Raw genomic sequence first — 15,576 nt, forward strand, 5'->3', positions numbered from 1 at the left:
GATGTAAATATTTATTCAATAACAGAATATTTACAGCAATGCATATAGTTTCATATTCATTATATTCTTGACTAGTGGTGTCCAACAAACAAACAAACAAACAAACAAACAAACAAACAAACAGAAATTTCATTACATTCTGAAAAATGTCAGCTCCAGATTCTATCTAGTTTAGTATTTAGTATAGAGACAGACAGCATCAAAGAATGATAAAACAACTCCCATCCTCCATTATTCATAATCTGTACATTGTCAGCTCCAATAATCTATGAAATACATTCTTGACTAGTGTGTCCAAAAAAACAAAAAGAAATCTCGTAACAATCCAGGAAGAGTCAGCTCTGCTGTTCTATGTACAAATGTAAGGTCCAGTACAGAGAAAAAACCAGACACAAAATGATTAAAAATACAGCTGATATGGCTTGAATATTATCAGCTCCACTGACTTAGTACATAACTACCTGATTATTGAGTGCATAGTTCATAGTAAAAACTTCCCAAGATCATTTATTCTTGCAAGGATGTCAGATGTTCTTGTTAAGTTGATACAGAGCCATAGTATGGCATCTGTGTGTCTGCCACAGCACCTATAGAAAGAAAGTTTCAGAATGAATGCATGTATGTCTACAGACCTTCTTCTGTATATGTTTTATATTTTGTCTTAATGAGATGATTGTAGCAATAAAGTTTTAACACCTGCAATACAAATTTAACACTCTATATAGTCTATATGAAAATTATACACAATTTCTGTGTATCATCCAATGAGATTAAAAAATAAAATAATACATGCAATTAAACAGCATATCAGTGTATAGAATACACTATAAAGATAGATAAGATTCTTTTTAATTGAGAAGTTACTGGCACATAAATCATAATCCACTTTTAACAGGTATGAGATTGCCACACTACAATAGTTTTTCTGTGGTTTGTACGTACCCTGGTGGAGAGGCTGGTATTGTTGTCGCTCCACGTCAACTCTCTCAGGGTCAGGGTCAGGGTCAGGTGTGCCCTCTCTGTCCCTGCCCTGTCTGCCCCTCCGCGTGGGAAGGATGAACTTCTCCAGCTCCAGGAAGGGAACCTCCGCCATCATGGAGGCACAAAAACCACACACAAATGCCAAGAAGGAGAAGGAAATAAATAAAAACAGCTGAAAAACAAGAAGCAATTATAGTCTTTTTGTTAAACTTAATGCAGACTCTTTAAGGAACACAATATTTCATTAACAATTGATTTGATGAACAATGCATAGCAGAATTACTTATAATATCGGCTGCACCAGGCAAAATTCTGATGCAACGTTGACCAAAAATCCAACGAAAACCGTGAAAAATGGGGGTTTTGCACAGGCGCAGTACGTTTTGCCAATGTGCTAGTTTGCCTTACCCAGTTGACTCCTGAGTACATCAGCGCCCCCTTGTACGACATGTAGTAGACCTGCATGATCATGGGATGTACGAGGTAGGCCGTGTAGGTCAGCCGGCTCAACGGCAGCCAGCCGCTCCACGACAGAAACTCAGAGATGATACCTAAAAAAATTGGCAAGAAAATTCAATACCGGTATATACAGTAGAGTATACAAATGTATAGCATTTGAAGACTGTCCACTTTTAGCCTTCCGGTGTATGCTGCATGTAACATTGGATATGATCTGGCTAATGAGACTTAATATAAAATGACTAAATATTTAGAGGAGAAAACGCATAAATTGATGCCCTTCAGGTGTTTGCCTACTTTTGAATGTTTCCATTAGAAAAGCTCTAATTTAATAGAGAGCTTAAGAAAAGTACATTTTAGAGACATTAGATCCGTAACAATCATCAATTTGTGTACCTCCATATCCTACAGAGGAGACATAAATGACCCAGGCAACACCAGTGGCAAACAGACTTCTCTCCATAGCTCTCCAGGCAGGGTCGTTCTGTATGTAGTATGGTGGGTCTGTGTTCTGGAAAAGTGCTGCGGGAGTCACTACACCAGCCAGGCTGCACACTGTGCCTACAAACCAGCCTAGCAATAACAGCTTCTGTAGGGAGAAAACAATTAGTAATCTTGTTGTCTTTCTCAGTTTCTGCCAACTGACTTGTAACTTTGGTCCTGGGACAAATCTTCTGTCCTTTTGCACTCACTCACTCACTCACTCACTCACTCACTCACTCACTCACTCACTCACTCACTCACTCACTCACTCACTCACTCACTCACTCACTCACTCACTCACTCACTCACTCACTCACTCACTCACTCAAGGCATTCTAGAAGAGTGCACAGTTGCTACCTTCCTGTGTGGAATGTTGGGAAGGGTTCTGTTGGTTCTGAAGAGCAGATATCCCAGCAGCACACCCAGCAGGTATGGTGCCATCCTCGTTACCGTGTACTTGTAGGTCGTCTCAATATAGTCTCCAATGGAGCTGGGGTAAGACATATTCAAGAGAGAAAGTTGCATTCTAGGCTTCATTAAAACACCAAAATTTACAGAACACAACATCAGGTAAAAGATAAAAAGGTAACATTTGCATCCAGTCCATAAATAAGAGAAATTAGTGTACAATTTTGTCGCTGCATTGAATCATCCTAAAAATATGGATGGTGTCCCAGGATGATTAAAAAGCGATTCAAATATTTTACCAAGAAACTGCAGTTTTGACTTGCAGAACTTGCAGCAGACTGCATCTGTATCAAAACTTTTAAATTGATACTTTCTAGATCTTGAAAAATTGCATATAACATTGAGTTTTAGAACAAAAACACTTCATTGTACTTACTAGACAAGGAAGTGGTACAAAACCCCATGCAGAACCCAGCTGAGGACAATCAGACCACAGGTGAGAATGGCTCCGATCTTGGGCTTCCTAAATCATGGTGAAGAACAGTGTCAGTTTATGGTAATCCTAATGGTAGTAACTTTGCATGGGCTGTCTTTAAGAATGAAAAAAAAGAATTCATCAGAAAAGTTTTACTTCATAACATTTCACAGTCAAAGACACTTACTTGTACAGCAGTAGGAGGACCCCTGGTATTATCACATACAACTGCATGTCCACACCAAGGTACCATCCCCAGCCAAAACACTGCGAACAAAGTCAGTCATTCCAGGTGTAAAGGGAGCTCAACACTGACTGTAGACAACAATACTGCCATGAGAGTGACTTATGTTGTGTGCCTTCATGTTATTAAGCAAAAGTAGTAAGTATTTTATATGACATCATTGCTATGTTTGCTGCCATACTGGTGTCCATATTTGCATTTCATTGAATCATAGATCAAGTGTTTTCACCCATTCTGACTTTTGACTGCCTAAAATACCTATTATTATATTATTAAATGTCTATAGCTCAAAGAATAGAATAGGAGAAGTACTTTGAGAATGTTGACAAAAATGCTGAGTACACTTGCACTACGATCCACAGAAATGCAAATAATGACACCAACATGGCCAGCAGCACCTGACTGCTTCCGAATTATCGCTGAAGGGAAGTGAGTGAAAACATTCTATCGTTACCTCTATTCCTGAGTCAACAAAGTAGTTGTTGATGTAGAGCAGGTTAGTCCACCAGTAATGCTGGCAGCCATGGATACCAGGCATGACCCAGTTACTAGGCGTGGCCCAGTAAGGTCCATCTCCCATGTACACCAGCAGACAGGTGTAGATCAGGATAAGGAAGGCGTACACTGGTGTCAACCTGAAAATCACATACAGATTTAAGTAAAATGTTGAACTTTATTCCAACACATGGTTTCACAGAGATCAAAAAGCTGTATTCACAGGTTAGCTGAAATGTTATATCAACAAAGTTTAAAACCAATGCACTAATTCCTGTATATCTAGTCTAACAAATGTGACCATTGGTTCATCTGTGACTGACAGCAGACTGTTTTAACCCTCTCCCTGATGCCTAACCCCGTATTACACTTTACCTAGAGAGAATTACCTTAAGTATCGGTGTAACAGGTGCAGACCATAGTCCCTCCATGTAAACACACCACCTGTCTGTGCCAGTTGCTTCATAAACAGGTACGTCACCAGCAAGCCACTGATAAAACAACAGCATAAGTGATGTGATGTTAGATGTGTACATTAAACAACAGACACTACTTTATTTATGAACATCATACCTAGACAATTTCTGTTGAGTTGAAAAGTGGTAACAGTTAACAGGTCAATGAAAAAATAAAAGAATTACAAAATTACAATCTTTTAGACAGGTAAAATCAGATTGTATCTAGCAGTATACCTGAGCAAGAGGAAAGTGTCCACTGCCATGTCCATGTTGTTCTGTATGAAGTACCACCACTCTTTACTTGCACCATCTCTCTCCAGTTTGTTAGCTGAAAAAATACATCATCAACACCAAGTGCTTATTTTTCCAACATTTACATTTTCTGGTCATCTCTTAACTACTAAGTGGCATTAATTGTCAGTAGTGGGCCAAATTCCATATCAATGCTTCTCTAGTATTTTCTTTTCTAATTTCAATGAGCTATAAAAATTGAATGAAACCGTCTGCCATTTGGATAGGGAACTTACATATTTCGATGTTGCCGAGGGTAAAGAAGTTAGTATGTCCAAAGATGATCCACAGGGTACTGATGACTCGTATGCCGTGGAGTGCTGGGAGCTGTCCTGATGGTGACTTGAGGCTGAACACCTTCCTCGCATTGGTGAACACAGAGAAGGACAGGAAAACACGCGCTGCTAAAGACATGAAAAAGATTGTAAGAAAAGTGCTCAAGTTGGAAAGTTGGAACTATCCTATCCCCAGTTCAGTTCTGAACTTCATCAACCATCCTAAAAGTGCCAATTGCAAAGTGTCATAAAATGCCAAACCGTTAGACATAAACTGTAAATCTACTGAATTGTTGAGTTTACCTATTAATCATTGCAATTTTTTTCATAACAAAAAGAAACTATTAGTATTTAAGGAGTGTACTTACAGACATCCAAAGCTTTCTTTGTATCTGGAGAGTAAACTGTGATGATGAACTCATAAAGACTGGAGACAGTGACAATGATGAGGATGATACTGATGATGACTCTGCAACAGATGAACAAAACTGAATGTAATACTTTGTTACTTTTGTTGAATCGTCATAGTGCATATCTCCAATCTTGCCAATGTTGAATGGAAAAGGGCTACCTACTAGTTTGAATATGTAAGGGTAGAAAAGCATTGCTTATAGCTCAGATACACTGTTCAAAGTGTAAATTGATAACCATTAATGATAGCTTTACTCACATAGCAGCAATGGCAGTGCTTGAATAGTTTGCGTAAGTTTCCTCTCTCTGACAGGTCAGTCCTATAGGGTACCATGATGGCATGGGCTTCACCCCAAGGAGACCTTCATGGGAGAGAAATTGTAGTATGATACCTTACACAAAGAATCTTAGCATGACAAACCAAATTCTTTGTACATTATACAGTATAACATTAATGTTTATTCCAAACTATGATGTACTAAAATGGAACCATCTCCCTCTTTCTAAAAACACTGGTATTCTAAAAGCCTCTTTTCTATTGTTTTACTATCACTTCTCATATTCTGTAGTAGGAAAAAGTTCACATGTTTACCTGTGCTTGTGAGCAGTCCAACATCCTTGTCAGTACAGGAGTTGGGAACACACACACCTTGTGCATAGAACTGGTTTCCGGCAGCAAGTAACTGTGCAAACAACAACAACAACAAAAAAAACACATAACAATGAACAGGTGAACAGATTGAATGTGGAATAGCTGAAAGTGATGTTGAGGCTTATTATAGTATGAAATATAACAGTTTTAACTGAAATGATATTCCCCAGCCTGTACCTTGGTAAATTATGTAACATGTATTAATGGTAGACATTCATTTCTGAAAGTCTAACTTCCAATTTTCATGGGCTTGTCTTAATTTTCATACAAAAAGGAAGTTACATAGCCCACCTCTGGTATTCCTCCCCATGCTATAGTGCAGTACATAGTGTGAAAGTTGCTGGGCTTGTCTGGTGCATTGTTGGCGTTTACTGTGCACTCCTCATAGTCACCTATAGCAACCCAGTTTCCCTGGAACATCCCAGATGGAGTCATCTTCCCTGTACTGTCCAGCACTGAAACATCAGGGGAAAAAGATGTCATCTCAGTCATGGTGAAGCAAAGTTTCTCATCTATTTTCTTGGATGTCTGTTATCTCAAGGAGGCTTGATTTTTAATTATCCATGGTAATATTATCCATAATGATGCTTTATACAGGCTTTAGGGTTTACAGAAAAACTTACGTGCCTGCGCCCATGCATTCCACTTGAGGGCGCAGCTTTTTGGATGTCTTATCTTTTGTGAGGATATGAATGGGGGGTGAGTAGTCTGGCATGCTAGCCTGGCCTGGTGGACAGGTCAGGTAGCTTGGCTGGCAGGTACCCATGTTTTTCCGTAAACCCCTTCATACAAGATTTTAGTGTACATGTATCTCTGATATGTTGGTATAAATTGAATGTGAGAGAGAGTGAAGTTAAGCAATTTCAAAACATTGCACTTTAATAACTCCCTAGAGGTGATGCACCCGGGCGCCAGTGGACCGAAAAGTGACCTGGAGAACGTTCAACCCACTGTACATGTGAACCAAAACACGGCGAACTTACTGTTACTTGCGTAAGCCTTGACCAGTATAGTATCATTATAGACTCTGTAGGCATCGGTGAAGCACGTTGGTGTGACTTGACCCGTGTACAGGAGGTAGAGAGTGGAGTTCCAGTCGACAGCCTTGTTCCTCTCCAGTCCGGAGAGGTAACCCAGGAACTCATAGAAGGCTGGCCCTTGTGCAGACACGGTTTGCGAGCAGCAAAAGATCAAATACAGAGCAAGAACGGCAGCCACAGTGGTCTTCATGTTTAACTACGTGACCAAGGTGATCCACAACCAGATTTAAATGGTAACGGGTTCACTAGTACGGGAAGATCTTTGTTGTGCTTTGGGTAGATCACGATCCACGCGTCGTCCATACCTGGTACCTGTAGAGCCTGCAGTACCAGTGTACCTCGCGGCGTGGCGCCTAACCTTCACGTGACAGTATGATGACATGTGACATGACATGAAACCTGACACCGACATCGGGAAGTTTTTGGAAGATGTTTGGAAGTTTTAGATACCGGTAAATCAGACTACGTTTTCCTAGCTGTTAAGTTTGCCTCCCAACATATGATTGGAGATTTCTTGTAACTTTCTTTGCACCAAAGACCACTAATTAAGATATTTTTGGATTCAAGCAGCAGCGACGGCCTATCGTATGCGACACACACAAAACGATAAAAATTGCAGAGCGGAAAGTGTTTTTAATCATGTTTAATTTCTAACGTATATATACAAATTGTCGAGGTAAATTCTGAAGTGACCCCTAACACTTCCGTGTACCTCAATTACTCCCTTCAGATAAGTCTGTAAATAGGTTTGAGGAGTTCTCAATGCTCTTGCATAGATTCCATCATTGATAAATTGTGTAATCACAACTAAAATCAAATCAAATCAAATCAGGAATTGAATTGAGTGTAGATCAAGTTACAGCTTCTGGTTCAAGGCTTTTCTGCTGCGACTCTCCATGTTGACAGACTTGGTCATGTTGTCTCCAGTGTTAGTAGCCCTGATGGTAGGCGTGTCTTTGTCGGCATCACCGTTCCCCGCGGTCCGGTTGTTGCCGACTGTGCCGTACCCGCCATGGTGGAGCAGGGGCAGGTTTGGGTTGCTCTCGTCTGCAAAGAAAAACAATCGTTAAATTGTTCTAAACTGCAAAAGGAATAAAAAAAAATATCCCAGCCATTTCCTGTGTCCGAAGCTAAAAATTTATCAGCTTATTTCTTGACCACCCCGTGATGTGTTGCCATAAATGGGTATCCTAGGAGTTGCACTGGTGAAACCGGTCCCAATACTATAAAAAGACACTCCCACTGAGGCGTCGCCAAAAAAGGCCGAACCGACCATGGATACACAAAACACGATAAAAGAGGTTTGAGAGCAATTACACTGACTTATGTCATGCTGCACCATTTCACTAAACATAATACTAGAAAAACACTCATAAAGCTGAAGTTCAGGCATATAGCATACCTCTCGACCATCTCGAGCTGATCGATGTTTTGAATGTGATTACCTACTTTATAAATGGGTTACGGTACCATGATTCTCCTCAGCCTTTGTCTCAGATTTGCCCTGTGTGTCCCTTCCCTCTCTGTCGACGTCCCTGCCCTGTCTGCCCCTCCGTGTGGGCAGGATGAACTTCTCCAGCTCCAGGAAGGGAACCTCCGCCATCATGGACGCACAGAAACCACACACAAACGCCAGGAAGGAGAAACTCACGAACAGGAACCACTGAGAAATGGAAAATAGAACGGAACATGACTGAATGTTAGGAACACATACATACTTCTTAAACCTTTACATTTATGTCAAGAGAGAACGTGGGACGCGTGTACATGAACATCTATGGTTAAGTTAACTCTTTAATATCGTTTTGAATTTTGAATTTTGAAAGGAAGGAATGCACACGAATCTAGTTGTAAGATCTGGAAACCTGCGCTTACAGGGGCATCACATGTTTGAATGTTTGAAACAACGTTAAGATTGTATGAAATTTTGAGAACCGTTCGTTTGAATTTTTAAGCTATCTTTTTTTTAAATATTCAATGTCGTTTGGCTAAGTCTCATGCCCAGCTACCTGTTTAGGGTTTTGTTCATGACCATAACTGATGTCTGACGTACCCAGTTGACTCCTGAGTACAGCAGCGCCCCCTTGTACGACATGTAGTAGACCTGCATGATCATGGGATGTACGAGGTACGCCGTGTAGGTCAGCCGGCTCAACGGCAGCCAGCCGCTCCATGACAGAAACTCCGAGATAATACCTGTGGAAACCAACGGTTTTTCTAGCTTTTCAATCCAGCTAAACCAAGTAAACGCGGGGTCGTTCGGAGTAACTTCAGAGCGTTTGGCCTCCGAACCAAGAGGTCGAAATCCTGCCATGCCACCGATCTTGTGCCCTTTCCCTTCCCGAATGGCCTCACTTCACTCAGATGAAAATGAGTATGTCTGTAGTCCGTTCATGCGTTTGTCTGTGTTGGTGGTTGAAAAAAAAACTTGTGTGTGCCGTCGACATGTCTTGTAATAAATGTTGGAAAAGAAAAAAAAACAACATAGCCTTACCTCCGTACCCCACGCAGCAGGCGTACACAACCCAGGCGACTCCGGCGGAGAACAGACTCCTGTCGAAAGTTCTCCAGGCGGGGTTACCGAGCAGGTCAGCCTCGGGTGTACGGAACGGCGTGACCAGGGCCACAAGGGCGCAGGCCGTCCCCAGAACCCAGCCCAGCAACATCAACTTCTGCAACGGGAAGTGATCAAGATCTTCAATCATTGCAACACAGTTAAACGGATGGATGTTCAATACTACAGTAGAACTGAGCACAATAGAAAACATTTCGTAGACTCTTATTAACACTATTTACCGTTGTATAACATGGGAGCAAGTAATGTAAGATTTGCAGTTGCGTGGCACTTTAACAATAAACAATGAACATGTTTTAGTAGAATATGAGAGATGCAAAAACATGATGACATTATTACACTCAATACTGGCATTGTTACATATGACAAATTCGATGAGTAACCATCCATATGTCTTAATAAAAATACATGCATTAGTAAACAACAGAAAATGAAACAATTGTACATAGACAATACGTAATCCCCTCGACCGCAATGCTATATCTAACTTGATCTTTCTACACGCATGAACTTCCTACCGTGGTGTTGGGAGTATTTGGGACTTTTCGGTTGGTCTTGAACAGCCAGTAGCCCAGCAGCATACCCATGAAATATGGCGCCATTCTGGTAAACGTCCATTGGTAGGTAGTACCAACGTAGTCTCCGCCTCCCTCACTACAGTAATTCAAACAGTAGCATAATCAAATGATACATTTTGTTACTGTAGTAAGTATTCTGCTAAGTATTGGGATTAAGATACATGTACTTGAAGGACTCACCTGACAACAAAATGATACAGAATTCCACTCAGGAACACGCCAGATGCCATGCCGCCGCAGCAAATTACAACTCCAACTTTTGGCTTTCTGAAAGTCAACAGAAAGTATGCAGTAATATCATGTTTATGTATTCTGTACGTCTACTGTGACTGAACGAAGTACCATTAACAGCAACATTTCATCATTGGCGTAAATACTACGCTTAATGAAGATCAAAGAACTTGTGGCGTCCATGTTTTGTCAGATGTCTAGGGGCAAGGATTACATACGATTACATACAGCAGAATTTTTTGCTCGACGTATTTTTTCACTGAATATCTGATCATGAAGTACTAGTATTCATCCACAATGAACACATAAGCAAAAGGGATTAGGCTATGTGGCGTAGTTGTACTACTTTCAAAGTTGCTCTTTCTTTCTTTATTACTTTCTAGAGGTTAGTAAGTAAACCCCACTTACCTGTAGAGTGCCACGAGAACTCCTGCAAGACTCACGTAGAGCTGCATGTCCACAGCAAGGTACCAGCCATGCCCGAAGCACTATAATTTAAAAAAAATCACTATAAATTTATTTAAAAAATTGCTCTGGTCATGCTGTGATCATTCATTTCAAACTTCCAATGGGGGAAGCAGTTTTTCTAGGATTCCAGTCCCCCTGGTGATACGAATCAGAAAAATCTTGGACATTTAGATAGCTACGGGCATGTATTTTGATTGTACCTTACCCCCGAGCCGCCATAGTTGTTGACGTAGAGCAGGTTTGCCCACCAGTAGGTCTGGCAGTTCCGCACACCCGGCATGGTCCAGCCGTCGTGTAGAGCCCACCACGGCCCGGACCCCAGGTACGCCGTGAAGCAGGCGAACAGCAGGATCAGGAAGGCGTACACTGGGGTCAGCCTGGGAAGAAAAATATTAAAGGTGATTTTTAACATCACATTACATTTTAAGATATATTTGCTACTAAAACAAGTGATTTTTCCACAAGAAACCAGCACTGAATTTTTTGTAGAACAACTTTTAGATAAGTTGCGAAACTTGCCAGTGTATACGTACATGTTTGGGCAAAGATCTTACCTAAACTGAAATAAACTCCACCATAATTGGAAATAGTTCCTACCTCCAATAACGGTGTAAGACATGTAGACCATAGTCTCTACATGTAAACTATCCTACCTCCAATAACGGTGTAGGACGTGTAGACCATAGTCTCTCCATATTAACTATATATATAGGATCCTACCTCAAATAACGGTGTAAGACATGTAGACCATAGTCTCTCCATGTAAACTATCCTACCTCAGATAGCGGTGTAAGACGTGTAGATCATAGTCTCTACATGTAAACTATCCTACCTCCAATAACGGTGTAAGACGTGTAGACCATAGTCTCTACATGTAAACTTTCCACCGGTCTTCTTCATCTGCTTCATGAAGAGGTACGTCACCAACAAGCCACTGGAAGATCAAGGAATGAAGACCACATCTTTAAGACGACAAAGCATAAAAGTTACTTCATGACATGAACCATGTAAAAACGGTTTTTGCTATGTTGGGACGAACTTGACAGAAGATGTTGTTTCGTACCTGAGTAGAAGAAATGTGTCGACTGCCATGTCCATGTTGCCTTTGATAAAGAACCACCACTCGTCGCTGGCTTGCGATTTTTCCAACTTGTTAGCTGCAATTTTAAGAGCAACATTCCTTCAGAATTGAAATGATCTTAACTATATTGAAACGTTTACAATATCACTTCATACCGATCTCTAGTGAGCTTGGCAGAAAGCAATTTAAGTTGTCACCAACAAACTGTTCTGAAACCCCGGACATTTGAGTTTGAACCAGTAACTTTTTTTTACATGTCCCTAAAGTTAAATTCCGGCAGTTACTTTGATTTAGGTTCCCAATGTGTTTCTCTAGTATTTCTTCTCTACTTTCAATTATCTAATTGAAATTAAGCAAATAAGTAAGAAACGCTGACATATTTCTATGTTGCCGATAGTGAAAAAGTCGGTGTGTCCGTAGATGATCCACAGCGTACTGATGACCCTGATGCCGTGCAGTGCCGGGAGCTGTCCGGGCGGCTGGTACGTGTTGAATAGCTTCTTCGTGTTGGAGTACACGGAACAGGACAGACAGAAGCGGCCAACCCCGGCTGTCAGATGGACAAAGAACATTTGAGTCGTTAGAGAATTAAATACATCTTGAAACTGTAACAAGAAAAGACCGTCTCAAAGCAATACTTACATTTCAATGTGACACCGGTGGCTAAAACATTATGTTTTGCTGTTACACAACTACACAACAATAGATCATATAATAGACATATATAGCCCTTTTATAGTGTGTGTCAGTATGATAGTTAGGAATCTAAAATCTAAAGGTTAAAACACATACAAGTGGTTAAGTATTTCCTGTCCTCCTCAGAAAAGCGCAGGGTGATGATGAACTCGTAAAGCGTACTGACGGCAAGGACGCCGAGCATGAGGGAAACGATGATCCTGGAACACACGTTGCAAAAATGGTATTAAACTTCCTTTGGATACGTAGTCATTATGACCTGAACATTTTGTAAACTATTCCTTTAGCGCACTACAAGCGAAGTATTGTAGTTTGAGACGATTACGTCACACCAGATTGTACAAACCAAACCCAGTTCAGTCTCCCTTTTATATATTTATATATATATAATTACTAGCCTTAAAGATTTTTTCTCAGATATGGTACACTATTGACGACATTTCTGTTAATTTGTTAACTCAGTGCGGTGCTAACGTACAATGCAATGACAGCCCCGGCTGAGTAGGTGTCGTACGTCTCCTCTCTCTGACAGAAGACGGCGATCGGGAACCAGGATGGCATCGGCTTCACTCCAAGAAAGCCTTCGGGAAGGAGAAAATGAAGTGACAATGTATAGATGATGTGGCACAATCACCAAATTAGTAAGGATCGTATGTTTCCTCGTGATGGATCGTATGTATTCCGTAAAATTCCTGTGTTTCCTAGTAATGGATGGTATGTATTACGTAAAATCAGTATGAATTTCGTAAAATTCGTATGAATTCTTTGGCACCCTGGCTTTTGTGAGTTGCCAAAAAAATAAGAAGAAAACAAACTTACCTGTCCATGTTAAATTTCCTACCGCACGATCACTGCAGGACTTGGGAACACACACACCTTGTGTGTAGTACGTGGCATAAGCGTTAAACTCCTGGGAAAAGAAAAGATGGATTTATTCGTATACTAGAGTTCCACGATCTCATACCTTCGCCAAATGATGTTAGCCTTTATGAGTAAGAAATTATAGATTAACCCCCCAGATTGTGCAAATAGGATGCTATATTTGCATCAATTATATCTGTTGATCATATTCTACACCAGAAGACAGTCTTATCTTATCAAAGAATGCCATTATAGCATTTCCTCATAAATTATGCAAATGAGGTCCTTGTTTGAATAAGTTATGTTTAATTATGTTCACCTTCACATAACTTTCAAATATCCCAAGTATGAAATTCCAGGCAGTTACCACTATGTAAATATAACATTTTCTCATTAATTATGCAAGTTAAGTCTTCATTTGCATAACCGATATCTGCCTGTATTTCTGCCGTTCTTAATTACAATATGTCACAAGCTTGAATAGTCCTATCATGGAATGCAGCTGATTTATAGAATTTCCTCATTAATTATGCAAATTACATTAATATATGCATAATTATAATATATTATGTTAAGCATCACTTCAGCTACCTACATGCCAAAAATCACGACGATCCATCAATCGGTTCTAGAGTTATCCGCCTTTAAATATTTTTCAACTAACGCCCCTGCAGTTCCAGAGCAAGCCGCTAGGGAAGCCAAACTCACATCACTTCTTCCCCAGCACAAGAGCTATCTACCATCCAAATTTCGTCACCCTAGCATGTCTAGATCACGAGATATCAAAACCGGAAGTTCAGCTGCAGTACCATTACAAGCCGCTAGGGGGCCCAAAATTTAATCAGTTCCACGTCTCATGAAGACCTATCCACCTACCAAATATCAAGACAATCCATTTTAGCCTTCTTGAGTTATCGTGCTGACACACACACACACACACACACACACACACACACACACACACGAACGCCTACGAAAACATAACCTTCTTGGCGAAGGTAACTAGCTGTAGAATATGTGCCTGCGGGCCCAGTCAGATTCATCGTGGGATTGCCGTCCCCGTATACATGTATATCCTGATTGATTACGTATAACCTGTAAGTTTTACTAGTATATAATGCATATAACAGTTCTTACCGCCGGTATCCCTCCCCACAGTACCAGACAGTACATGGGCTCGATATCTTCAGGTCTATCCCCGGCGTTCCTGGCGTCTACCGTACATTCTCTGTAGTTGCCCAGTTCCAGCCAGTTGCCTTGGAAGAACCCTGACGGGGTGAGTTTTCCCGTGCTGTCAAACACTGACGGGGGTGGCAAAGGGATACACACATGTACTATCATTTACCGTGAAATGTTACCGTTATCAATGCTATACACAAAGTTGTAATCGAGTAATGCTATCACAGTGACACAATGATGGTATAATATGCACCATTTTCTGTTGTATGAATGCATATGGCGCAACCCTATTTACAACCACGGAGCAAAGTTCAATACGGAAGGCGTACGTTGCGTGCGACCTGTAAAACTAGAACATGTACTGATACGGTCTTTCTCACATACACAACACATGTTTGCAACAGTATGACTTTAAGACATCCTTTGGGCAGTCGTGACTGTGTCGTAAAATTAAACGTCAGCCGTTTTAGGACCGAAAATGTTGTTGTACATGTAGACACTTGTCGACGTTCGATTTTGCCATAGACTAGCTAGCTGATCGAAAATCCATAAGCAAAATCCATATTATACATTGTACGTGACTGCGTTTTAGGTCCCAAATCAAAATTACACTTACTAAGTGTAGCGTAGCTCTTGGCCAGTATAGTATCATTGTGCACGGTGTAAGCTTGGTTGTAACACGCTGGATCCAGGTCACCGGTTAGAAGGAAGTACAGACTGCTCTGCCAGTCGATCGGTTTGTTCTTCTCCAGTCCTATCAGGTGGTTCATAAACTCAGTCAGTGCCGGGGACTGTGCGCAGGTCGACTGTAGGCAGCAAAACAGCGACAGGACTGCTAAGATGGTCCCTATTGTCATTTTCATTGTCGCATGCTTTTCCTGGCTTTGCTATGGACTTATGGACAACACAGTACGAAACAATGAGATTTGGACCTTTAACCAGTCAAACATTGCCGTTCTGTTTGTCCTGACCAATCAGAGAACAGATGACAAACATCAGTGTGACCTTCACGTGATGAAACAGTCCGATCTACAGGACGTTTATCGATATCGTCCGCTCTGGTTCATTGGCTGAATTCGAAGGGCTAATCAAGATTGACCAAGCCACAAAATACATGGGATAAACAATGCTTAAGCTAAAAATCGTTAATCTTCAGTGCCACCAGGTCAAAATGTTTGACGATTTACGGAAACTCCAACAAGATGACAATAGCTTCTAACTTCTCTTTAACTAC

General features: G+C 40.9%; 1 protein-coding gene across 1 annotated transcript; it reads right to left on the reverse strand.

Annotated features, from left to right (window-relative positions):
• Positions 1 to 246: 246 nt before the first annotated feature.
• On the reverse strand, positions 247 to 15,291 carry LOC109465911. The gene is made up of 33 exons (XM_019763397.1): positions 14,959 to 15,291; positions 14,301 to 14,464; positions 13,122 to 13,212; positions 12,781 to 12,883; positions 12,399 to 12,502; positions 11,983 to 12,156; positions 11,589 to 11,682; positions 11,358 to 11,459; positions 10,731 to 10,902; positions 10,466 to 10,545; positions 10,007 to 10,093; positions 9,767 to 9,902; positions 9,168 to 9,345; positions 8,727 to 8,869; positions 8,144 to 8,336; positions 7,534 to 7,720; positions 6,959 to 7,031; positions 6,617 to 6,869; positions 5,925 to 6,088; positions 5,574 to 5,664; positions 5,241 to 5,343; positions 4,939 to 5,039; positions 4,532 to 4,699; positions 4,239 to 4,332; positions 3,936 to 4,037; positions 3,506 to 3,686; positions 2,995 to 3,074; positions 2,769 to 2,855; positions 2,282 to 2,414; positions 1,837 to 2,029; positions 1,390 to 1,532; positions 943 to 1,153; positions 247 to 587 (listed from the first exon to the last, which is right to left on the reverse strand). The coding sequence occupies exons 1-33, from the start codon at positions 15,203 to 15,205 to the stop codon at positions 538 to 540; spliced, it is 4,482 nt and encodes a 1,493-aa protein (XP_019618956.1). The 5' UTR covers positions 15,206 to 15,291; the 3' UTR covers positions 247 to 537.
• Between the last annotated feature and the right edge of the window lie 285 nt (positions 15,292 to 15,576).

The sequence above is a fragment of the Branchiostoma belcheri genome, unplaced genomic scaffold, assembly GCF_001625305.1.
Source record: "Branchiostoma belcheri isolate BF01 breed outbred unplaced genomic scaffold, Haploidv18h27 scaffold16, whole genome shotgun sequence".
In the NCBI taxonomy this organism is placed as follows: domain Eukaryota; kingdom Metazoa; phylum Chordata; class Leptocardii; order Amphioxiformes; family Branchiostomatidae; genus Branchiostoma; species Branchiostoma belcheri.

Excerpts from the sequence above, each read along its gene's own strand:
- LOC109465911 (XM_019763397.1), bottom strand. The coding sequence starts at position 15,205 with ATGAAAATGACAATAGGGACCATCTTAGCAGTCCTGTCGCTGTTTTGC. Across the intron at positions 11,460-11,588 it reads GACACATTTCTTCTACTCAG|TGGCTTGTTGGTGACGTACC; the intron begins GTACGAAACAAC and ends TTGATCTTCCAG. Across the intron at positions 1,533-1,836 it reads CTCCTCTGTAGGATATGGAG|GTATCATCTCTGAGTTTCTG; the intron begins GTACACAAATTG and ends CAATTTTTTTAG.